The following is a 24,094-nucleotide window of genomic DNA, read 5'->3' on the forward strand; positions in this document are numbered from 1 at the left end:
AGCGACTTCAATTAGTCGTCAAACCCCTTTCCGCTTCTCGCGAGAGGGAGGTAGAGAAGAACTCCGGGGAGAGTGAGAGAGAGGACGAAACTGTCACGGATTTTGAGGTCCGATCGATCGCTGCCGTCGATATTTGATCGTATCCGATCTCCACCGTCCGTCGGTCTCTGATTCCCTCTGGTCTCAGCGGCGGCGGATCTCCGGTTAGGCTCCGCCGTCCGGTTCTCAATCTCGCGGTCTCCGGTAAGTCTCACAAGTTCACTTTTTATTTTTATTTTTTCTGAGCTCAGCATTAGGAGACACAAATACTTAGCGAATTTTGCAATTTCGAACCCCGATTAGCCTTTGAATCTTGTGTTTGTGTTGGTACTGCAAGTTTTATGATCAATTTCTATGAATTTCATACTTGCAAGTAGTTTTTCTTATACAAATTAAACGATTACTGGAAATTTCTAAGTTACCGATTTTGGAGGAGAAATATTGAAAAAAATAAAATAAAAAGTGAGAAGCTTCTGGATAGGGGAATTGAATGGACAAGAAATTGAAATTGGATTCTTGGGGTTGCATTTTTGGATTGAAAGTTCATGATGCAGACTGTTTTTGGTGATTTGAATTTTCGGAGAGGAGAGTTACGTTGTTTTCCCCTTATATGTAATTTGTATGTATGTATTATTGGGCCACCAAATGATTGAATTATTTTGAGATAGTTTTATGTATTTAAAGAAGGTTTATCTTTGAATTTCGTTTCTTTTGTGAAATTTCTGTTTAATGAAATAATTTAACGAATATGATCTTTTGGAATGGCCAGCATTATCTCCAATGTAGAAAAATTTGCAAAAGTAGGTGGCTTCTTCGATGTAGCTTTTTCCAATGTGAAAATCGCAGTTGTCTTCTACTTGGTTTGATTATGATTGTTTACGGTGCAAACATTCTCCGTCAATTGGTGCCGGCGTTTGAGATTGGCGTCTGCTTGAGAGAGAAGCTCTCTTCTGCTGCCGCTGCCTCTACTGCCGGCATTGGAACTTGCCATTGCCACTTCTTTGATTCCTTGCATGTCTCCTGAATTGCATAAACCTGTACGTAACCAGATGGCAGTTGCAACCTTCAAAGGACCTCTTAATGGTGAGTACCATGGGGATAAGAAATTTGAGAGAAGAAATTCTGGCAAGAGACGTGTTTTTGTGCAGACTGAAGCCGGTTCTGTTTTGGGTATAGAGCTAGATAGGAGTGATAATGCACACACGGTGAAGAGGAAATTGCGGCTTGCACTTGATGTCCCAACTGATGAGAGTTCATTGGTATGTGGTGACATGGTGTTGAAGAATGATCTCAGCATTGTTAGAAATGATTCTCCTCTTCTTCTCACCAAGAACTTCTTGCACAGAAGCTCCTCTACCCCTTGTCTTTCACCTACCGGGAAGGATCTTCAGCAGAGGGATCGGAGCGGTCCAATTGAGGTACTGGGATACTCGGATCAGTTTGCCAGAACAAAAAAGCTGGTTCGGGATATTGTGAAGGCAATAAGAAATGAGATTGATCCCGTTCCAGTTCACGGTGGTCTTGGAGGTGCATATTATTTTAGAAATTGCGATGGTGAAAATATTGCTATTGTGAAACCGACGGATGAGGAACCTTATGCTCCAAACAACCCGAAAGGTTTTGTTGGGAAAACTCTTGGACAACCAGGTCTCAAACGTTCAGTGCGGGTTGGGGAGACAGGATTTAGAGAAGTTGCAGCATTCCTTCTTGACTACAAAAATTTTGCTAACGTCCCTGCCACTGCACTTGTGAAAATCACGCATTCCGTTTTTAATGTTAATGATGGAGTGAAGGGTAATATGCATCAAAATGGAAAGCAAGCAAGCAAGATTGCATCATTGCAGCAATTCATTCCTCATGATTTTGACGCCAGTGATCACGGGTTTTCTAGCTTCCCTGTTGCTGCTGTGCACAGAATAGGGATCCTAGATATCCGGACTCTTAACACGGACAGGCATGCTGGGAACCTTCTGGTTAGAAAGCTTGATGATGCTGGGAAGTTTGGTCAGGTGGAGCTTGTACCCATCGATCATGGCCTTTGTCTGCCCGAAAGCTTGGAGGATCCATACTTTGAGTGGATACACTGGCCTCAGGCATCAATTCCTTTCTCAGATGATGAGCTTGCATATATCGATGAACTTGATCCTTTGAAGGATTCTGATATGCTTAGAATGGAGCTACCCATGATTCGAGATGCATGCCTACGCGTCTTGGTTCTTTGCACGATTTTCCTCAAGGGAGCTGCAGCTTTTGGCCTGTGTCTTTCTGAGATTGGTGAGATGATGAGTAGGGAGTTTCTTGGTCATGAGGAGGAGCCGAGCGAACTTGAGGTAATATGCATCAAAGCAAAGAAACTGTTAGAGGAGGAAATATCTTATTCTGAACAGAAAGCAATCAAGGAGGAGGTTCAATTTGACCTAGACTGTGGGGAGGAGCTGGATTTGAGTCCAAGTAAGGAAATGAAAATGGAAAGTGAAGGGAATTGCCCTTTTGGACCAAAAGGTGGAAACAGAAGATATACACTTACCAAACTAGAGGAGAGTGCGGAGGAAGACATTGAAGGGCTCGAAGATAATGAATTACCTTTGAGGATGGATGAATGTGTTAACGTGGTGCGGGATCAGATTCCAAATGTTTCGAAGCTGTCAGCATCATTGAGAAACATCAGCATTGGGGAGAAGAGTTGGCGACACCTGGGTTCAACGCAGAAGAATGGCTACTTGGCTGGCATATCATCTGGAAACAGGAGCGTGAATGAGCAGCTGCCTGTGAGCAGCAGTTTTGTGAAGCTAGCGGATATGAACGAAGAGGAATGGATGCGGTTTCTTGAGAATTTCCAGAGGTTGCTGCGTCCTGCTTTTGCTAATCACAAAGCAGGGAATGCGGGTCAGAGGCAGAGACAGAGGCTAGGGACTTCATGCCAGTTTTGAGGCCTTAGTTTGTTAGATAAATAAATCGAGTTAAGAGTTCTTGTAAGGTTCGATGCTTGGTGGTGTTATTTTATCTGTTTCAGAAGTTTTTTCGCGGGAAGAACTGCTTCAAGAGCCTGAACTACCCTTTGAGAGTCGGCCAATGGAAGGCGAGAACTGTCTTTTCGTTTGCTTGATGTTTTTAACCTTCAGGCTGTGTTGGCTTCTTGACTTTGTGTGGAGAGTGAATAAATTTGTTTCAAGCATATATATATATATATAGATGTATATATATATATATATGTATGGATCACTAAGACGGGAAAATTCTACAATGTTTTGGTGTATGATATTCAACGTTAAAATGAACAGACGCAAGCTCAAAACTGGAAACAAAATTCTTCTTGTTCATTCAGTTACTCTTTCGTTCACGCTCGCTATTCTACTCAGCTCCACCTGCTGAACTTCTATTCGGCTTACAGCCCTTGAAAACTCTTCACCTGCAAAAGACATGGTATCTGTTTTAGCGAGACGCCGCTGTTTTATCTTCAATATAGCCTGTGACACTTCTGCTATGGAAGGCCGCTTTCTCGGTAATTGATGTAAGCATTTGTGAGCAACTCTAGCTAGCATCCTCACTTCTTCGATGTTGCATTCTCCAACCAGTTGCTTATCAAGTATTTCATCAACGCCATCTGGAGCCATAGCAGCCTTGGGGGAAAGTGGAAGTAAGTTAAAACAGTTGGGCAACAAAGTAACCGTAAGAATAAATTTGTTTTGCAGAGTGCAAGGAACTCACGAGATTAATGTATTCCATCAAGTTCTGGTGAGGGTGGATGGCTGTAATTAGCTCAAATATAATAATTCCGAAACTGTAGATGTCGCTCTTCATTGTAAACTGGTTTGTAGATATGTATACTGGATCTATGTAGCCGTAGGTACCTTTCAGACCAGAATTCCGGCCATCATAGACCTCTTCCTTGGACAATCCGAAATCAGCAACCTGTTAAATGCACCGGAGAAGGCAAGGATAGAATGACATGAGCACATAAAGAACATAACTTTCACCATTGACTACCGTGCATGTTGATCCAAATATACCAGATTACCTTAGCTCTCAACGACTCGTCTAACAGTATATTTGCAGATTTTAAGTCACGATGTATAACTGGTGGGACCGCCTGTTAAAAAAAACTTAGAATGAATGAGATGAACGAATGAACTTGTCCGGTAACAAAATGAGGATACACTAAATATCATACCCCTTCATGAAGGTAATCAATTCCATGTGAAATGTCAAGAGCAATTTGTAGCCTTTCATCCCAGCTCAAAACCTGTTGTTCTTCACCTACATGAACGTAGAGCAAGATGATTCTCAAATCAACCGAAATCCTTCCCGATATAAGTTTTAGTCTAAGGTTTGAGGAACTGAAACAAGAAAAGACTGGAAGATGTCTCTAGGTCTAGGTCAAATCAATGAACGGAACCTCTGAGTATGATTTAGCCCTCAATCAAACTTAATATGCTATTTCAATGTATATGCAGAAGATTCTGAGCTTACTGTACAGAAGGTTTGATAAGCTTCCGTTACTCATGAACTCGTAGATTAGCATACGCTGCCCTTTATCTACACAATATCCTACTAGATTCACTAGATTCCGATGATGCAGTCTTCCTAGCAGAGATACCTGCAATAAGACCACCGAAAAATTAAAAACTCGATCTGCTTCAAGGGATATAAACCTCAAGACAAGTATCACAGATAGTACGATAATTAGGTTAGCAGATTGTTGAAATTTTAAATTCTACTTGTATTATTTTCGACCAAAGGGCAAAAAGTTACGTTATGGTTGCGAATTCTACAATATATGTCAGAGTATTTTTATATCAGCTCTGCAGGCATGAAGGAAAATTGTCCACCACAAATCCTACTCGAAATATACTTCGTGAGTCTTTACCTCTGTTTGGAACTCCTTCTCTCCCTGCTTAGAATTCGAAGCAAGGACCTTAACAGCTACTACCTCTCCAGCAGGCATTTTTGCTTTATAGACCGGACCAAATGAACCTTGTCCCAAAAGTGTTGTGAAATTCTGAGTAGCTTTCTGTACATCTCTGAAAAAGGTATCAAGCATTAGATACGCCACATATCATAGGATCTCATTCCAAATACCTTACAGGGACTATAAACCTAATAAAGAAACCGCTTCCAGAAAATGGAAAATAAGAACCATTACAGCAGTATGTAACTTTTGTGTAGCTCGAAAGGTTCGAGCTCTTGCAGAGTTTAGAAATTCATACTTGTAAGAGTATCTATGTACGCCTGATGCAGAAGCAAATCGATCTTTGCTGTGATGACTCCACCAAGAGAGCGGAGAACTTTTTTGATGGTTCTCGGGTCCTTGAATAGCTTTGGAAGTTGAAAGAGACGCACTATAGTCAGTGGTTGTACTTAAGCCATTTGTGCGTATAGGTAGAGTGGTAAGACTACGCTCATTAGCACATTGTTGTAGATTAGCACGCTTTTTATACCACCTTATGCCAAAAAATATGAGTACAGCAATCAAAATTCCGAGGGCTAGACCAACAGAGACGCCAATGATAACAAGATCAGTTTGATGAACCATTCTTTGGTCTCTTCTGAAATTCAGGCAATGAGAACATCTTGCAGGGCATAAATGCCACAGGTTATCTGCCATAGGATCGGCAAACACATTAATGAACACTCAAATTCGTTCTCAAATATTGTACTAACATGACAAGTTGAGTTCAGAACACAGTAATTTGAATGCCACAGACATCTCTAAATTGAGATGATGACTGCAAGTACAATCAGTCGAGCACAAGCAATGTGATCGAAAATCTTTATTTTCTTACCTTGCCCGATTCAAAACGGAATTGGCGCATTTCCAAAATTTAAACTGTACAACTTTTTCAGGAGAAATAACATGTCCGTGAATATTATGCATAAAAATTGTATCTTGCTTGTTTCACTAAAGATATAAAAAGCACTGCAAGATAAATCCCTTTTTTATTTTTCCATTAACTGCTTTGTTTGTTCATATGCATGCTGAAGATCAACGGCAGAAACTTATTTGCATAAAAAAACGATAATTCAGCATACACACACACACATATAACATATAGATGTGTGTAAAATATACATATACATATACATATATATATATATCGAAATTAACTACCAAAAACCAATTTTCCCAATTCCCACAACCCCAATTGTATTACATGCTCTATCATAAAAAACCAGGACAAACCCAGAAATCAGAACCAACCCAGATGCCCAAATTAGCAGAAATTGACAAAGTCAAGACTGACAGAGGCAGACCCATCAAAGTTGACGAAGAACAATCACATACCTCACCAGCTGAAAACCCAGTAACGAATTCTGATCCATTTGTTTCTATGACTCTGATTCTCTGAACTGTTATTGCAGATACTGGGTCAAGGTTGACGACTCAAAGGGCAGTGACCCAGTTGAAGAAAAATAGAAAAACTGCAGAAAAAGAAAGAAAACTGAAAGCAAAAGCCAAAAACAGGCGTCCTAGTAGGACTCGGAGTTGATGGAATAAAGGAAGGACGCGGTTTTTGACGGGCTTAAACTGCTTGAAACCGGTTTGGTGGGGCGATTAAAAGGAAAATATGAGTAAATGGGTGGGGAAAAATTGAACTAAACCCAACATAGTGTGCAGAAAGCAAAGCCGGTAAAGTTGTAGACTTTGTGGTCGTTTTCGGCCGTACTACCAATTGCCAATGCCTCGTCAATTTTTAGATGTAATCCGCCTTTAATTCTTATGTTTTCTTTTTCTTTGGTTTGATCGTTTTGTCGCTTTGAGCGCAAGCTTTGGCTAATCTGAAGTAAATATAGGGTCGTCTAAAACTGCTTTTCAGAAAGCACTTACATTCAAAAGCAAATTCGAAGTTTGTCTAAAGCTAGTTGTGTCGATTAGCACTCGGTTATTGTATTTTGTGGAAGTGCTTCTTGAAAGCGCACCTACCATAAACTTTTAATGAAAGTGCTTTAAGATCTAGGATGTCCATGTTAAGTTTTTTCTTTACCAAATATAGTCGAAAACATATTCAGTGTCAGATAAGAGCTCGTTTAGAAGTGTTTTTAAAACAATTGAAAATACTTTTAGAGAAAATATATTTTTGGGTTACAAAAGCACTTCAAGTGCTTCATGAAAAAGCACCAGTTATGATATTCCTGTAAGAAACCAATTATGGTCTTCCTGTAAGAAGCACTAGTTATGTGCTTCTTGCAAGAAGCAATTTAAGTATTTTTATAGGATTCACTTGCATATTTACTAAGGATTGATCCTAAAAACAATTTAACCAAAAACGTTTTCAGCCATTTAAAAACACTTCCAAACAAGTCATAACTTATTTAGTTTTTTCAAAAGCACTTTGAAACCCAAGTGGTAAATAATATTTACTTCTATAGTCAAAATTCTACTCCTTTAATATCTTTTGTATAAATGCAAATCATACTCTCTTCCTCTCTCTACAAAAATTTGCCCCAATTTTTACTATATAAGGTCAATGATTAGAAAGAAAACTATCTTGCACGTTCTCATGTGTATCCCCAACCTTTGGCTTCTCCAACTTAGATTAGCAAGTGGGTTATGTTATGGTAGACTGGTACTTAATTATTACAAAATTATTAATTTAGCTACAAATATATGCATATTATTATTATTATTATTGAGTCAACTAATATGCTCAATCAAAAGCATATTTCTTTGGGCGTCTTGACATGGTCTAAGTGGGGTCCATTGTGTCACGAATATTATTTAATTTGAATAAGAAAAGTTGGAACATTTATTAATGACTAACAATTCCTCCATTACTGATGCGTATTATTAACACGATGTTATAATTTGGAGATAACCACCCCCCCCCCTCACAAAAAGGAGAATGTCTCTAAGAGCTCTCTGTATAGACGTGTGAATCGTGATTGGTTTGAGATATTGTTATGATAACATCTTATTGTATGAGAATTATTGATGCGAACTTACTATTACAATTTTAAGAATATTAGTTGACTTGACACCAATGCTAGGATACCCATGTATTCATCGACATATTTTTCAATTTTTTCGGGATACAGAATTGTATAACATATGTCATTATACAATTAGATGAAGGTTTTTTTACTCAAGTATCCCTCTAATTATATAATAACATCTGATGTAACGACTCATTTCCTAATCACATTTAAATGCTCTCGTAGTCATGATTTATTACCATTATGTCCCAACCATTCAATTATTAAAGAGGTACGGGGATTTAAAACAATGTAACATTCTTCGCATGGTTAGGTAGAATTGAAGAGGATTGGGTATATAAAAGACATGACCTACCCTACTCGAGCCTTGTTTGTAGGCTTGGGTCTTGGGTGGTTGTGTTGCTTCCAATGGGTGCTTGTCAATTTATGAAAAAAGCACACATCTTAATCCTAATTCACTATACTAAAGCACTAACCATTAGCCAATTGCCATACTTGTCTACCTTTTTTGAAATGGAAATAGGTGAGAAAGTTTCCTGGGGACCAATTAGACCTGGAAAACGGATATTGTTTATCGCATTTATATCGTTTTTGTGTCATATTCATTATCTTAATAGATTCTGTCGCGTCAAACTTATTATCTGAACGGATCGTGTCTTGCCAAAAAATTTCATGCCTAATGTCTAAACCTAGCAAACGGGTTATATTTTTGTCGTTTACGTGTCATACCTGTTTTCTTAAAGGGTTATTAACGTGTGATTCGATAACAATTTGAATCATTAACAGATTCTTAATGTTGATCCAATAATGAGTCGATTAATTAACGAGTTGACTAAAAATATGTTATTTCCGTATCATTTCATATGGCCAAGGTACATATTACATAAGTGGATTATTATAGCTTCAATGTCCTCGTTTAGTTTCTTAGCAAGGCACTTAATTTACGCTTAATGGGTCTTTCATTGAATTAGTAGTCTTGTCAGACTCTTGGTCCTTATCCCCAAGATTAATACTAGGAGACTAAATTTGTAGATAAAATTTTGTAAATTAAATGACATGAAAGCTGATGATTAGATTATTATTTAAGCGTTGATAACCGTGCTCATTTCCTACTGGTGACACGTCATTTAGTTTACAAATTTAGTCTTCTTAGCATTACTTTATTCCCATATTCGATATGAATTTCAAAATCTGATTGTCAACAATAATTTTTATTATCACTCGTCGTACTTGTTCCAATTAATCACATCTTTTTTTAGTAAAGATTGGATGGATCATCGTACTGTTTGAATTATTCATTTAAAATTTGTTCTTTTATATACTCTAGCTACTACTAATCTAAATAGCGGAGAAGGAAACTCAAACTTGAATCAATAATAAAACGCTTAGCAAGCGCAATCGATGACCCAAAACCCTAACTTGCAGCATCAGTTAGTTTTGGGAGCTGCTATATATGGTCACATGAGACGTGAGTTTGGAGCCCCAAAATTCATAAAGCAACTTTTCACCCCGAGAAAAAAAAAGGAAAACTCAAAACAACGATCACAAGTTTGCTTCAATTCACTTCACTTTCCATGAGAGTTAAACAAACCATCACATATCAGTTACCATTAAATGTACCAAAACTGCAGTTCCCACCTTACTAAAAGATCACACCAATTGATCTTCCACGTGAACTGACCAATACATCAACACACATACACACACATATATATAGATATGTACACACACAAACACACACACACATATATATGAGTTATAGCAGAAAAATAAGCATTGCAAATGTTCCAGAATACGAGAATGAAATCAGTGTCACTTATTTTCTCGTTCATAATTATGTTCTTGCATTTTCACTCATTGCAGATGCATAGTTTGCCAATTGCACCAGCGCTGTATGTGTTTGGGGATTCACTTTTTGACAGTGGTAACAATAACTTTTTACCAACTATTTGTAAGGCAGACTACTTGCCTTATGGGGTGAATTTTGTTAAGGGAGTCACTGGAAGATTTACCAACGGAAGAACAGTAGCAGATTTTATAGGTAATTTTTCATTTATTGGCTCTAATTTTGCACTGTGGTTTCTAACTTTCTGTTTTAATATCTTTTTCTTTCCCTCTTTCTTTTAGCTGAGTTTCTTGGCCTACCATATCCTCCCCCATACATGAGCATACGTAGATCGGCGACAGCGCTTACAGGCCTGAATTATGCATCTGGCTCTTGTGGCATTCTGCCAGAAACTGGAAGCCAATATGTAAGTTTAGGCATGAGTTAGTGAAATTAATTAATTATTAGATGAAGTTGGTTTAGTTAATTGGATGCTCTTTAATTAACATCTATTTTTTTCATCACGTTTGTTAACAAGATCGTTAATTTTAGAACCATTAAAATCCAATTAATCACAGCTAGGCAACATGCTTGGCAGGCAAGCAAGCTATATGAGCTTTTTCTTTATCTTCTTTTTCTTGTTTTACAGGGAAAATGTTTGAATCTAAAGGATCAGATGGATTTGTTTCGAAGAACCGTGAAGTCGGACTTGCCAGGACAAATAAAAAATCAAACTGCTCTTCGGCAGTACTTGTCCAAATCTATATTTCTGTTTTCTGTTGGCAGCAATGATTTCATCAACAACTACCTCGAACCTGAAGTTTTCGATGCAAGCAAACGCTACTCTCCTCAACAATTTGCACATCTCTTAATGGATACAATTGCTCATCATATGGAGGTACCAATATCCGATCCCTTTTTCTCTGCTTATTCGGTACTAATTGAAAAGTATAATAAAACCATGTATAATCAAATAATAATTAACTGGTTCTTGTTGCAAATGTCGCAGAGGTTATACAACTTAGGAGCCAGGAAAGTAGTCATGTTTGAAATTGGTCCACTTGGATGCATTCCATCCATTGCAAAAACACACAAACACAGTGGAAACTGTGTGGAAAGTACAAATGAGCTAGCCTCGATTTTCAATGACAAGCTTCGTGCAACACTTGCGAATTTAACAACCACTTTCCAAGGTTCTTTCTTTGTTCTCGGTCGAGCAAACTGGATTGGCTATGATGCAATTACAAGTCCTGTTAAATATGGTAAATTTCAAAACATAAGTTGTTCTCCCCCATTTCATTACAATTCAACATATACTTTTATTGATTTATATGTATCGATCGAGTAGGGCTAATGGATGGAAGCAATCCATGCTGTACTACTTGGGAAAATGGGACTTCAGGGTGCATTCCATTGCTTACACCGTGCTTCGAACCAAATAACCACTTCTTTTGGGATGCTTATCATCTAACGGAATATGCAGGCTCAGTTATAGCAACAGGCTGCTTCAATGGCTCAACCGTTTGCACCCCTTTAAACATTAAGCAACTTGTGAAAATGTAATAAAGTTAATATTTGTACTCATTAGTGATTAAGATTGTTTATCAATCTAGCTTGCTCAAGGCTCTTGGTTTATGGAATCATGGATTTACTACTGCAACTAAATGTTCGCGCATAAAGAATACAGTAAATTAAATTGTATGAAGGAGGAAAAGGACACAAATTTAACTTAATGTACACAACACTACTTGTTATAGCTCCTAAGCGTGATTATATGAAAAGAAAACAAATCAATTAAAGAAGCACACACCAGTATTCTATATATAGACTAGCTAGCTATAGGGGCCCGATCACTATATAATTAAACCGGCCGGTTTCGAGATCGAGTCAGTCTCAATGCTGTGGCTCATGATTGTTTATGGGCGGTTTGCGGCGCCGATCTCTTCCCTGATAATCTTTAGTCATCAGGTTTAATGCCTCTCTTGTTGCCTTAAGAAGCCTTCTTGTTTCCTCTGTCAACTTAGGATCATCAGTTTCATCATACTTTGTAGTCTCTTCACAAGCATAAGCACTTTCCTTATCTGTAATCAGAAAACAAAAAGGATTAACATCTTTCTCAATCAACCATTGAAGCAGTATGGTAAGTTTCATTTTTGCATCCAAACAAACACATGTATCGCAACCTTCTTAAGCTTCAAAGCAAGAAATTCCCTCCAATATGCATATATCTTCAATTTTGAGTGCTAATTAATACATACAACCAAACTAACTTACTACCACATGATATATCTATCATATACATATTTTCAGTACAGTGCGCATCTGATAACAACGAGATGGCAGAGGTACATAAACTGATCGAAGATTGAATTACATTTGGTTTTCAGTGATTTTCTCAATTCTTATAAGCAGTAGTAGTATAAGTATTACTTTTATCATAGTCGATCCAAGCTTAAATTTTACACATAGATCTCCCTATCCTACGAAGTCATAGTTTCCATCAGAACAACGGGCTGTACCTGCATTCGTTGATGTAGTAGAACTAAGGGTATCTCCATTCGGCCCAACTGCTCTTGCAGGCTCTAACTTCCTAAACACTTTGTGTGCCACCATTTTTCTTCCTCCAAGCCCCATCATCCTTGACCCAGCTATTGAAATTCCATGCTCGATTATTTCCTGCACATACACTTATATGGCTTAGCTTACAAATGACTAATTGGTAAGGGAACATGAAACAAGAGAAGCTCTATTTGCACTCCTCAATGAGCCTCTTGCACTTGTCACGATTGCGCAAATATTACAAGAGTGTCATTTTGTGCACTTCACCATGAAAGTGCAAGAAGCTCTAGTGCCATAAGCTGTCTAAAGAGTGCAAATATATAGTATTGCCCTACAAGGATCGTGAATAACAAGTGCCTGTTGATCAAATGGTCCATTTCCGGTAACTGAAAGCACTTTCTTACCTGCAAAAGGTGAGTATACATAAGAACCCTCAGATACAAATCTATAAGAAATCCCAAAATCAAATTAATGGACTAATAGGAGAAGATTGAGCTATCTACCTTGATGAGCATGTATGGTAAACTCGCCTAGGGCATGCATAAAAAAAAGAAGCCCGACTACGAAGCTTGTAAGCTGTTGCATATCTTTGTTATTTCTTCCTTAACTAGTCGTTGGATTAACAAAAAGAGGGGAAATTAATTTGGAGAGACTAATGGGGGTTTTATAGAGACCCGCGAGTCAAAGATAGGGTTTCAGTACGTACCTCGGCTGCATAAATATGCTCACAGACATGAGAGATTTTTTATTGTGCCGAAAACAGGTGTATAACAAAAGTGATTGGAAATATGAAAAAAAAATTCTAACCACCTTGATTACGAGATTTGGTGTACTCGACCATATTCTCGGGACAATGAAAATTTTCTCCACAGACAGGAACTTGGGAAGAACGCAAAGCTAAATAATCTAATGAATTAAATATTCAAAAGAAAACAGCATTTTCGGTTTTCAAAACTTTGAATGTGGTTTCACTTTCACCGTCAGTCTCAGTCTCACGAGTAAATTTTAGACGGAACCTGCAGAGTTTAGCAGGCAGGTTATTAAACGTATGATGATACATATTAAATTAATGAAAGTAACTAGGGTTTCTAACTTTTGAGCATGTCTCTCCTGCCATGCATGCTCGAAGCTAGATGAGTCACTAACATTAACCCCTACAGGCTACAGGTGTAATTTTAGTATTGTTTGAACCCGATTTTACACTATCGGCCTGAGCAATCGAGATCGTAGAATGAGTAAAATTCTGAGCCATTGGATTGGAAGAAGGTTGAGATAATTGATTAATAATTTGTCTAGATAATATTATGATTTTAATAATCACGATGTTATCTGGAGAATTATCAAGAAAATTATTTCTAAAAATGTGGAGATAATTAAGGAGTCCAAAAGATTAAATGCTATCGGATTAGAAGATCGAAGATAAGTTTTTGATATCAAATTGCGTGCACTTGGTCTGGATAGTTTTTCAAGTTCTTCAATCGCATTAAGAAACCCAAATCATGCCGTTATTTTGCAATATTGGGATTCTATTCTAATGCATGGTTATGTGCAAGTGGCTTAAATATCGTGCGGCTATGCATTTTCAGAGAAGGTGTTTTGCATGTGTGCGTGTGGTTGGAAGAAAAGCATGTGGCATGCATGGTTGCACACGGGCAAATAGGTGGTGATAGGCTTTGGCCTATCATGAGATAAGGAAATGGCCACGTGGAATGCATCCAGAAGATAAGAAGGGAAAAACATGGGCTTTTTGAATAACGGTGATAATACCGAAGCAAAGTCAGGTGATGATGGCTTTCTGTCATTTGCTAAAGATAGGCTCTCGCTTATCTAGTTTGAATTGAAATCAAAATCTACTAGTGAAGCCGCACCACACATCTGCTTCCTAAATACAAGGTTGCGAACACCATTCAAGGGACCTCCAACTCAACACACAACTGCCCTGCGCAAAACCCCTCAAACATCTTGAGATTTTTTATTTTCTTTTTTCCACTGACACATCTTCAGTTTGGATAAACAGCACTGTGAAGGCAACCGGCGAACATCTTCAGTTTGGATAAACAGCACTGTTGCCGAAGCATCTTCAGTTTGGATAAACAGTACTGCGTCGAGGCCGACTGGTTATCTATCCAAGTCTCGGTCGAGAAGGATTTTCGAATCCTTGTTGGCAGAGGTCATCTCATTAGCCTTCTCGGCGAAGTGAGGTGTTACCATGTTACTACATTCAGCACCCTGAGAGCCGAATTTGATATTGAACTTCGCAGAACTAGCAACCTTGTCTTCAGGCTCGAGAATTTAAAGGCCGAGATTTGTTCCTTCCTCGGCCGCAGTCGCAAGATAAAGAAGTCAGCAACGCGCTCAATGCAACATCAACAAATTTTACTCATCGGCCGAGCTCGGCTGACGAGTTGGCACACCCCGCGTTCAACCGAACGACGTAGTTAGCTTATTAGTTCCTCGGTCTGCGCGTCACGTAGGCTTTGTAATTTTTATGACCAACAAGTATACTGATTAATTAAGTTCAGGACCACTCTTGTCCAAAAAAAAGAGGTTCAGGACCACTCTGAGAGAATCAGAGATATTTCTCAATTAAGTGGGGAAGACGTAAAAGGATCTGATCATTATTCAGCTTCAGCAATAGTAAAGTTTGTGTTAATTAATTGTACCAATTATCATTGGCATTGTGCAAGGTAACTAAGTGTAGTGTAAAATTTTCATGGAGATCATACTTTGTAAAACTTACTAGCAATAAGAGATCAAGTTGAATAGTCCGATATTAGTTGGTATGATATTGAGTTTTGTGAACTCAGGATCTTGATGGGTACCAAGATCTGAATGTCCTTAAGTAACTGAGTTATAAGCTCTTTGCAATTAATTTACTAATTAAGCCAACCAAAAAGTATGAGACAACCCATTTTAGAAAGGGCAACTTGAGTATCCAGACACACAATTACCTATAGGGCAAGCTTACCTTTTACCAAGTTTTTCATGAAGAGAATCCCATGAATTGAACTATATAAAGGGAGAAAAAAATCACAAATAAGTTACTTAATTAGCAGCATTATGATATACATCATACTTGACAGAACTAGTCTAACTACCGATTAGCAGCTGAGGCGAGCTGTATGATATGAAGTCATGCACACTTTTATTTCAGAGCACTATTTGTTATAGTTTCCTAAGCTTGATAAAAACAAAGAAAATAAATTAAAGAAACACACAGTAATACACCGTATTCTATGTAGGCTAGCTATAGTGGACTGATTTGTAGATATTCCTAGGTGGGCAAAATTGTGAGCCTAGCTAGCTAAACCCGTACGTTTGAAAAAGATTGAGTGCTACTCAATCTCAAGCCCGTGGCTCAAAATTGTGTATCGGCGGCTTGCGGCTTCCCATTCGATGATAATCTTTATGCATCAGGTTTACTATCTCTCTTGTCGCCTTAAGAAGCCTTCTTGCTTCATCTGTCAACTTATGATCACCTTTTTCGTCATAAGTTGTACTCTTTGGAGCCTTGGTTGTTGGCCGCTTTGTCTTGAAATTTTGGGAGTGATTTGGTTTAAGATCTCTGGGAATTTCCAAACTACCGGCAGAAGTACTTTTCAATGCTGTCAGCTCCAGTGTCTTCATATCATCCTGGTTCATGTGTAAACATATAACCAAGTTAGAATCAAATTAAAGTCAAAAGTTAAGCTGTTGGAATAGGCTAGTTATAGGGTTCGAACCCTCCAATGTTAAAAAATAATAAAGCCAAAATTGGAAGTAATTCTGAAAGTTTGTGTGTGTGTGTGTGTGTGATAGAGAGAGAGAGAGAGAGAGAGAGAGAGAGAGAGAGAGAGAGCTGTACTTGGTTTAATTTGTTTTGAGGTTTTCCATGGGAATTGCTTGAAGCTTTAGAATTATCCTTGCCTGCAATTAGAGAACAAGTATATAACATGAATCATGTATAATTCACCACCTTTCTCAAAACCAACATCTCAAAATTGGTTCCACAACCATCATAAAACAATATGGTAATCCCATAGTTTTCCATCCATTACTCAAATATATTGCAAGGAAGCATCAAATTAAGCAAAGAAAATCCCCTCCAACATATATATATATATATATATATATATATTCTTTGAATACTAATACATACAACTACACTAGCTAGCTATATATAGCTACTACATGATATAACTATCCCACATATGTTTTCACAAGAGCATCTGACACCACAAGCCGGGGAAGGCAGATAATCTAAGATCGATCAAAGTTTTCTCAATTGTGTTTGGGAGGATGGCGTGCAGGCCCGTGATAATCAGCACCAAAAGCTACAAAATCATGATGAGAAACTTTGGAGTACTTCTTAGAACTAGTAGTACTAGTATCACTTTTATCACGATCTCCAAGTTTACATTTTACATTTAGATCTCCCTTTCCTTCAAAGGCACAATTTCCATCAGAACTACTACGGTTTGCACCTGAATTCTTGAAGGTGGTACTAGCCTCTTCATTCAGCTGCCCAGCTGGTCTTGCTGGCTCTAATTTCCTTAACACTTTGTGTGCCACCATTTTCCTTCCTCCAAGCCATATCATCCTTGACCCAGCTATTGAAATTCCATCAACATTTGGTTCCTGCATACTTATATGGATTAGCTTATATATCAATTTAAATCATATAGAACAAGAGAAGCGCTCACTATTCACATACTCCCCAGAAAGCTTCTTGCACTTCTGAAACACAGTTCAAATAACACCATTCAGTATAGTGGTGCTATTTGAGGAGTGCAAGAAACTCTCTGAGGAGCGTTCAAGGTTAAAGTATGCTTTACCTTTTGATCAGGCAATACTGCATGTTTCCCAGTCACGGAAATATCTCCTTTACCTACACATTAAACAGGAGTGCTATAAGAGAAAATACTCCATAAAGTTCTATGCATGAGAAATCCCCAGCCCGAATATATAGAAGAGAAAAAGCTATAGATATCTAGTACATATCTACCTTGATGAGCATGTGCAGTGCTAGACTGGCCTAGGGCATGCATAACAAAAAGAAGCCCTACTACCAAGATTGTAAGCTGTAGCATCATTGTGTTTAGTTTCTTCTTAGCCTTAACCTTCTAGCAAAACGGTAGTGATCTTAGATTGACAACAAAAAGAGAGGAAACTTGGAGAGACTAATGTGGGTTTTATAGAGAGAGTTCAAACCCAAGTACAAGGTAGGGTTCAGACATGTACTTACCTGCGTAAAATATAATTCTCGAGAGTACCGGCAGGACTTGGAAGAACCCGAAACTAATTCATTTAATCTATAAAGTATTCGAAACTCTCATGTGCAACCAAGAAAAGTATTCGAGAAGATAAATTATATTCATACATCCCAAATTACTTCTTCCATACCTATTTGCTTTTTTAATATTTTCTACACACCACTAACACTTAGAAAAATATTAAAAATTTAGAAAGATATAGGAGAAGTAATTTTGGATATGTGAATATAATCTCCCTTTGAGAAAACAGTGAAAGTTAAACAACTTTTCCAGTTTTCAAAACTTTAAATGTGGTTTCACAAGTTAGCTATACATAATCTTTAGCCAACAACATTCTTCGGATCCTTTTGGTGAGGATTCTGAGAATATGTAAATCGTGTCCGTTTATTGTACATTGTACGATCAGTTTTATCAAGTACTGTTTGTATTTAATTTTAAATAAAATTATTTAAATTATTTTTGACCGCACAATGTACGATGAACAGATACGATTCACGGATCTCTGGGATTCTCACAAAGAGGATCCAACGAGGATCCGGATTCAATCTTTAGTGGTTAACAGGCCATAAAACGTACGATGATTCATATGAAATGAAATTAATATGTATAGGGTTTTTAATTTTTTTGGTTCATGTCTTTATTGGCATGCATGCAACGAAGTAATTAATTTAAGGTAGGCTTAAAGAATAAGTCACTAACAACCCCTTGTAGTATATGCTGATATGATCAGGGTAGCTCGAGAAAAGGCTAGACAGTAGTTATCAAAACTAAATTGTAAATCGAAGTAGTTAAGTGCAGGACCACCATAATTTGAGGAAGGTCAAAATATCAGACATTAGCACTAGTAAAAGGGTAAAATTAAGTATAAACTAATTACAATTGTACTAGTTTTATTTGGCATTTTGCAAGGTAAGCATGTTGGTATTAGTGTGTAATATTCATGGAAATCTTACTTTTGCAAGCTTAATTATATATCACCAAGTTGAATGGTCATCAGATATGAGCTGTTACTTTTCATTTACTTACTAAACCAACTAACACTAAGTGAAAATATGATTAGATAATTATAATCGGCTCAGTATATCGTAGCTGCAAGGATCATGTCAGTCAGAGATTCGGTCCTCATGCACCTTTCGGTATAAATTACAAATAAGTAGAAGCCAGAGATTTTTAAACAAAGCTGGTTTACCTTCTCATTGGATACCTTTTAAGACTTCTGCCAGAAGTAAATTTCTTTGTCTTTGTACAGCGGAGAATATTCATTGTGTTCACAACACATCAAATGCTTCAACATGATTAGCTCAACTGACTCATTTCTTCCTAATCCTTTTCTTGAAATTATATGAAGAAATCGAAAGAGAATTACACATCAAAAATAAATAAGAATACAAAAAACAAAATTTCTGCATATACTACTGTAGTAATAAAAATAATAGTCGTAAAATTTTAAAGAAAAAGCAACAATTGTTGTATTTGGATGTAGCAAAATTAGGCATGTTGGAAAAAACTAATTAATAGGAAATTTGTTAATTGCATATATGATTAAGAGTTAAGAGGGAAGGAGGTGGTGGGTAGGCAAGCCTGCATGGTTCCCGAAGAGGGCATGGGGAGCATCAAAACAATGCATCAAATTAAGAGCCTGCAGAAACACTGACAAGTGATTTCGCATAGAATTGCTCAAAACACATCCCCTTAAACAAATTAGGGTTCCTATTTCCTATGGCGTGTTGGAATTTTAGAACACGAGGGCGTGACCTCCAACTATGTGATAGTGCTTTCATCTTGAGAACAGTGCATATGGTGTGCTTTCTAGTTGGTTCCAGACATATTGGCCGGCATAGCACACAACAAATATTGCTTTATTAACAAACACCTTCTCAAACTATAATTCTCATAGAAAATATTGGCTTGCTGGAAAATCAAAATCTCAAATAGGAACCATATTTAGAACCTTTATATTTTTTAATTAAATGATTGTATTGATAAAACGTCGATAATATTTACAAATAACGTTTCAATAACAAAATATTTTTAACATGTTATTGACACATCAATATTGTCTACAAAATCCATCGTATCACAAAGACTTTTAACGAAAACATCTATCTTGCTCAAAAAATTATCATGCAAGTTTGTTGGCTAGCTCTGAATGCAGTCTGCAGTAACAAATAACAAAACGTACTAAGACCACCACAGAAATTTACAGGGAAAAAGTTCTACAGCTAGCTAATGGAAATGGAAATATTGGCATGGGAAAAGTCGCTCCTGTTACCAATATTGTCTTTGTCTCCAGAGTTGTTTGGGGAGATATTTGACATAGTTATCCGAATAGTCAACAATCTACCCACAGAAAATTGATGAGGAGCACAAACCAGAATGAACCTTTGTGCTGGTTCCGAGCTGCCACGTATGGTTATAGACACAATACAAAATTGGATGAGAGACATGCATCTCGTCTCACGCAATAATCTTAATTTCTGTACCAGCTCAGGTGAAGCTTTTGAGATTTAGGAAGTTGTATATGCATGTCGTACCACGGTTACCTTCAAAGCATGGGATTGATCAACACTAAAATCAGAATCTGATTCATTGGTCTCGAAAAGGACACAACACATGCATGCTTGTGTGCACATATCTATATATGTCGGTTAGGATATTGGAGGACCTATTTTTTTACGTTCACATTTTGTAGGGTTCATTTTATAATTTTTCTAAATATGATTCGAATTGCCTGTATTTTAATTCATCATTCATAGATTATCTTCATAAAAAAATTTAGATAAATCCAAAATCATTAAGATATTCATTTATAGTGAAAAAAATTGACGAATACATTTTTGAAAAAAAAAAAAAAAAAAAAGAAACATTAAACGACCATTATTTAATCAGACGATCATATGCTTCTAAATTTTAGTGATTTTTTTTTATAGATTTTATTTTTGAGGAAATATCTAAAAGATAGATAGTTGGATCATTAAAATATACACACACACATGCTCGCCTGCGATATACTTGATGTGATGATAATGTGTTAGAAATGTTAGAATGTGAGCATTCAATATGAAATCAATTAGAGGCACATAAACTTTTAAGCACTTTATGCAAGACTTTCATCTCTAGCATAAGATACTATCAAAATATCCTAAGCACTTTAAAGAAGTATTAAAAAATTAGTGTGACGAGACAGTATATGTGACATGACACGTAAATACAATGTGCTCTAATACTATGCTAGAATGTAAATATTTAAATCAAAAACACTTGACAATACATGTGGAAGTTTATGCAAGACTATATTCGGTGTGGGATACTCTCAACAAGAAACATGATCAATTTACAATATGCGAACTTGTAAAGGGATCCATTTGAGAACCCAATAACAAAATGTTCATTTTCTCTTTTTTTTTTTTTTTTTTAATACAAGATCAAAGATCCCTTTAGATTGCACTCGATTTTTTTTCTTTGGTATACCATGTACACAAGAACAACTTTGTTCATTTGTTACTTGTTTTCTTAAGGCAAAGGTGGAAATGCATATACCCATGTTGATGGGGGAGGGACCAAAACCCAATGGGCTTTAATCATTTGAAAGCCAGTGGTCCATTTTACTAGGTCACAACTCCAAAATTCATTTTTGCCTGGGAAATGGAACTGATTGAAAAAAGAGACCTATAACACCAACCAAAAGAGAGATGAGGAATTTAACTGAAATGATCAAGGCACGGAAACACTTCAAAAGATACAGGTTGGTTTGTTAATCGTTTCAAAACGTTTACAAGAATTTGAAAAGTTGCCTTCTTACAGTTTTTAACCCGATCGACCATGTTCTTTCTCCACCAAGACCAGCCTTTGTCTCAAAACTAAAGCCTTGTTCAATCACTGGACAATAGACATAACAGGGCTCTTGTACTAGGTAATATCGCCAAGTGCAGTCGATAATATCTCATTTACAAAACTGGTTTTCTGGGATGTACTAACATTGCAATCCACGAGGCCGTTCAACTCAACAACTCAAAAGATTAGCCAACAAGTCCAGCGTCAAAAACCTTGAATCCATTGAGCATCAATTTTTTGATGTAGCAAAGAATGGATCAAGAGAACGATGCCAACAGGAGATGATATCCGCTAAAAATTCTCTGACTTGTAATTGCAAAAAATGGAGCGCAAAATTTTCTGCTTAGTATATGGAAGCATCAAATCTCGGCTCATAGAAACAAACCTGGCTGTTGTATGACTGCAGAGCACAGCCTGCTATCCACGACCACACCTTCTTATCAACGTCGTAAAGAAGACCCTTCCCTTGGTTCCAAGATGTGAAGCAAATCAAGTTATCCTGTCCAGAGCACTCGAACCTCTCAGCTGATAACCTTAACAGAGATCGGAAATACTTTGGGGGCATCCTGCTAATCTCCACCCATACAAATTTAGCATGATCCAGTTCCCAGATTCTCATACTCTGAAGAGTACTATAAAGACCAATCCTTCCAACTAGAAACAGACGCTTCTGGGTGCCAGCAACCAAATAACCATCCAATAGAGACCGCGGGAACTTAGCTGGAATGTGTTCCCAGTACCCTGTGTCCAGTCGATACATCATCAGGCCAAGTGGAGAAAGGGTTTCCAAATATAATCTGGAGTCACAATATGCCATCTTTGAGGAGCAAAGATTAACTGCAGGCATTATCTGGTGAATTGACCATGTATTGAGCTTCGAATCATATACTTCAGTGGGCAGTGATTTGTCACCATAAATATCACTAGTAGCTATAACTTTAAACGACCGGTCCTTCCTATCAACAACCATTATTAGCTGCCTTTGCTGATTATAATGCATACTTGGTAATGTCCTCCAAGTTTGTGTAAGAGGGTTACAAACCAAGGCTCTAAAATTTAAGCCATCAAGCCCGGAAAAGCAAACTAAGCCAGCCGAAGAACCAACTAACCAAAACGCCCACTGTGGCAAAAATGTGAATGGAATCCTGTACCACGTTTTTAATGGCAAGCTGAAGACTGAGCATTGTGGGGTCTGAGAGTTCTTCCAGAATGTGAGAAGACAAGGCCCATGAGACGGCACTTGTGAGTGAAACTTAAGAAAGCTTCTATCTTGTAGAATTGTATTCCACCGTTTACATACACAGCGGAGCCTAAAAATCATGAACGGCGGAATTCTAGCTAATACCTCATTCAACAAATCCTCGGGCAACATTGCCCATATATTATCCTCCATCTGAACATCAGGTTGAACTGGTTTCCCAAATGTAGAAGCCGTTTCTTCATCTAGTCCTCGAGGCTTTGTCTTAACCACCTTTTGCTTAGAAGGGCTTGTATTCCTTGATCTTACACAACCCACCGGACTCGTGTTCCTTGACCCGCCACCTCTAAGCGGAGACACTTGCTTCAGGCACCTATCATCTACACTCGAAAACCCATTTCCCATAGATTTCGAATTTGTTACAGCAGACACAGATTCAGAAGATTCCCCAGAACCATCCATGATGATAAAACCCCAATCAACCCAAATTTCACTCCTACGGTTCAACCCTAGTCCCCAGTTCCTAAATCCTAACCATGCTTCCTACCCGAAAAGATCAAAAATTTCAATGCCAACTACGAACTTCCAGCACCGAACAACAAAACCCAGAATTCAAAAACTAAAATCTATAACAATCACAGCATTACAATTGAGATTATACAAAAAAGCACTAATCTTCACTCAGATCCAAAACTCATAATCTTTGCATATTGCAAGATTGGTTAAGTTAAAGATAGAACCTTTCTAAGCAAAGATCAATTACCAGCACAAACTCAAGCTTTTCACCTTGTGATTTGAGATGGGTTTCCTCATGATTCAGCAATCTTCCATGGCTTCTGCTTGGCGAAGGAAACAGCTTGTTGGAGGAGCACAAATAAGTAAATTCAGGCATAGAAATTAGGGGAAAGACCTTTGGGGGTGTCCTAATTTCAAGACTATTTCTTTTTTACATTTTAGTTTGATTTACTTTGTCACTATTTGACAAAATGGACAAAGAAGAATCCACAAAAATGTTTCTACAGGTTCTAATCTGCTGCTAAATTATCTGCATGATTTTGATGTCTATCCAATGATAGGGTGCCACGTTAGAGAAGTAATGTGTCAAGGATTTGATTCTTTTTCTGCTGGTTGATAATGTTGTTTGACTGGGGACCTATCAAGCAAACTGGACGGCAGTGATTGGTGGTTAGGTGTGGTCGTGTAAAAGATAAGTAGTAAATTTTTGCTCTAAAAGGTGACTTTACCTCTTTAGTCTTTGCAATTAGATTATTGGGGTCCACTAAATTGCCGGTACTTTTGTCACGATGGGCTCCACTAAATTGCTGGTACTTTTGTCACGATGGGCTCCACTAAATTGCTGGTACTTTTGTCACGATGGGCTCCACTTATGTTTCTAGTGGTTTGTTTAACTTGTTTTGGCTTTAATCTACAGAAATGCACCAAACGGATGCATTG

The 24,094-nt window shown here is 37.6% G+C and overlaps 3 protein-coding genes, 1 long non-coding RNA gene and 1 pseudogene across 5 annotated transcripts; 2 read left to right on the top strand and 3 right to left on the bottom strand.

The window, feature by feature from the left end:
- Positions 1 to 39: 39 nt before the first annotated feature.
- LOC137738927 (phosphatidylinositol 4-kinase gamma 7-like) lies at positions 40 to 3,216 on the top strand. 2 transcript variants are annotated; one of them, XM_068478392.1, is made up of 2 exons: positions 40 to 243; positions 809 to 3,216. In XM_068478392.1, exon 2 carries the CDS (start codon positions 1,053 to 1,055, stop codon positions 2,967 to 2,969), a length of 1,917 nt encoding a protein of 638 aa, XP_068334493.1. In that variant the 5' UTR covers positions 40 to 243; positions 809 to 1,052; the 3' UTR covers positions 2,970 to 3,216. The 2 variants fall into 2 exon arrangements, with proteins under 2 accessions (XP_068334493.1, XP_068334494.1); XM_068478393.1 differs by having other exon boundaries at positions 1,089 to 3,216.
- A 119-nt stretch (positions 3,217 to 3,335) lies between these two features.
- On the bottom strand, positions 3,336 to 6,647 carry LOC137738928 (calcium/calmodulin-regulated receptor-like kinase 2). The gene is made up of 8 exons (XM_068478394.1): positions 6,323 to 6,647; positions 5,247 to 5,637; positions 4,907 to 5,060; positions 4,510 to 4,636; positions 4,211 to 4,296; positions 4,058 to 4,129; positions 3,748 to 3,951; positions 3,336 to 3,659 (listed from the first exon to the last, which is right to left on the bottom strand). The coding sequence occupies exons 2-8, from the start codon at positions 5,570 to 5,572 to the stop codon at positions 3,357 to 3,359; spliced, it is 1,272 nt and encodes a 423-aa protein (XP_068334495.1). The 5' UTR covers positions 5,573 to 5,637; positions 6,323 to 6,647; the 3' UTR covers positions 3,336 to 3,356.
- A 3,106-nt stretch (positions 6,648 to 9,753) lies between these two features.
- LOC137738949 (GDSL esterase/lipase 7-like) lies at positions 9,754 to 11,359 on the top strand. Its single transcript, XM_068478418.1, has 5 exons — positions 9,754 to 10,012; positions 10,099 to 10,223; positions 10,446 to 10,694; positions 10,806 to 11,058; positions 11,145 to 11,359. The coding sequence occupies exons 1-5, from the start codon at positions 9,754 to 9,756 to the stop codon at positions 11,357 to 11,359; spliced, it is 1,101 nt and encodes a 366-aa protein (XP_068334519.1).
- A 1,352-nt stretch (positions 11,360 to 12,711) lies between these two features.
- Positions 12,712 to 13,062, bottom strand: LOC137738898 (uncharacterized). The gene is made up of 2 exons (XR_011069069.1): positions 12,859 to 13,062; positions 12,712 to 12,759 (listed from the first exon to the last, which is right to left on the bottom strand). It is a non-coding gene; the product is annotated as an uncharacterized lncRNA (long non-coding RNA).
- An 8,276-nt stretch (positions 13,063 to 21,338) lies between these two features.
- Positions 21,339 to 23,531, bottom strand: LOC137740248 (F-box/kelch-repeat protein At5g15710-like; annotated as a pseudogene).
- Between the last annotated feature and the right edge of the window lie 563 nt (positions 23,532 to 24,094).

This window comes from Pyrus communis, chromosome 7 (genome assembly GCF_963583255.1).
Source record: "Pyrus communis chromosome 7, drPyrComm1.1, whole genome shotgun sequence".
NCBI classification, from domain to species: Eukaryota; Viridiplantae; Streptophyta; class Magnoliopsida; order Rosales; family Rosaceae; genus Pyrus; species Pyrus communis.

Bases quoted from the DNA above. Each gene is read 5' to 3' on its own strand.
- LOC137738927 (XM_068478392.1), top strand. From the start codon at position 1,053: ATGTCTCCTGAATTGCATAAACCTGTACGTAACCAGATGGCAGTTGCA.
- LOC137738928 (XM_068478394.1), bottom strand. From the start codon at position 5,572: ATGGTTCATCAAACTGATCTTGTTATCATTGGCGTCTCTGTTGGTCTA. The intron at 5,061-5,246 runs GTATGAATTTCT...TACCTTTTTCAG, and splicing joins GTACATAGATACTCTTACAA to AGATGTACAGAAAGCTACTC. The intron at 4,297-4,509 runs GTAAGCTCAGAA...ACGTTCATGTAG, and splicing joins CTTATCAAACCTTCTGTACA to GTGAAGAACAACAGGTTTTG.
- LOC137738949 (XM_068478418.1), top strand. From the start codon at position 9,754: ATGTTCCAGAATACGAGAATGAAATCAGTGTCACTTATTTTCTCGTTC. The intron at 10,695-10,805 runs GTACCAATATCC...CAAATGTCGCAG, and splicing joins CAATTGCTCATCATATGGAG to AGGTTATACAACTTAGGAGC. The intron at 11,059-11,144 runs GTAAATTTCAAA...TCGATCGAGTAG, and splicing joins TACAAGTCCTGTTAAATATG to GGCTAATGGATGGAAGCAAT.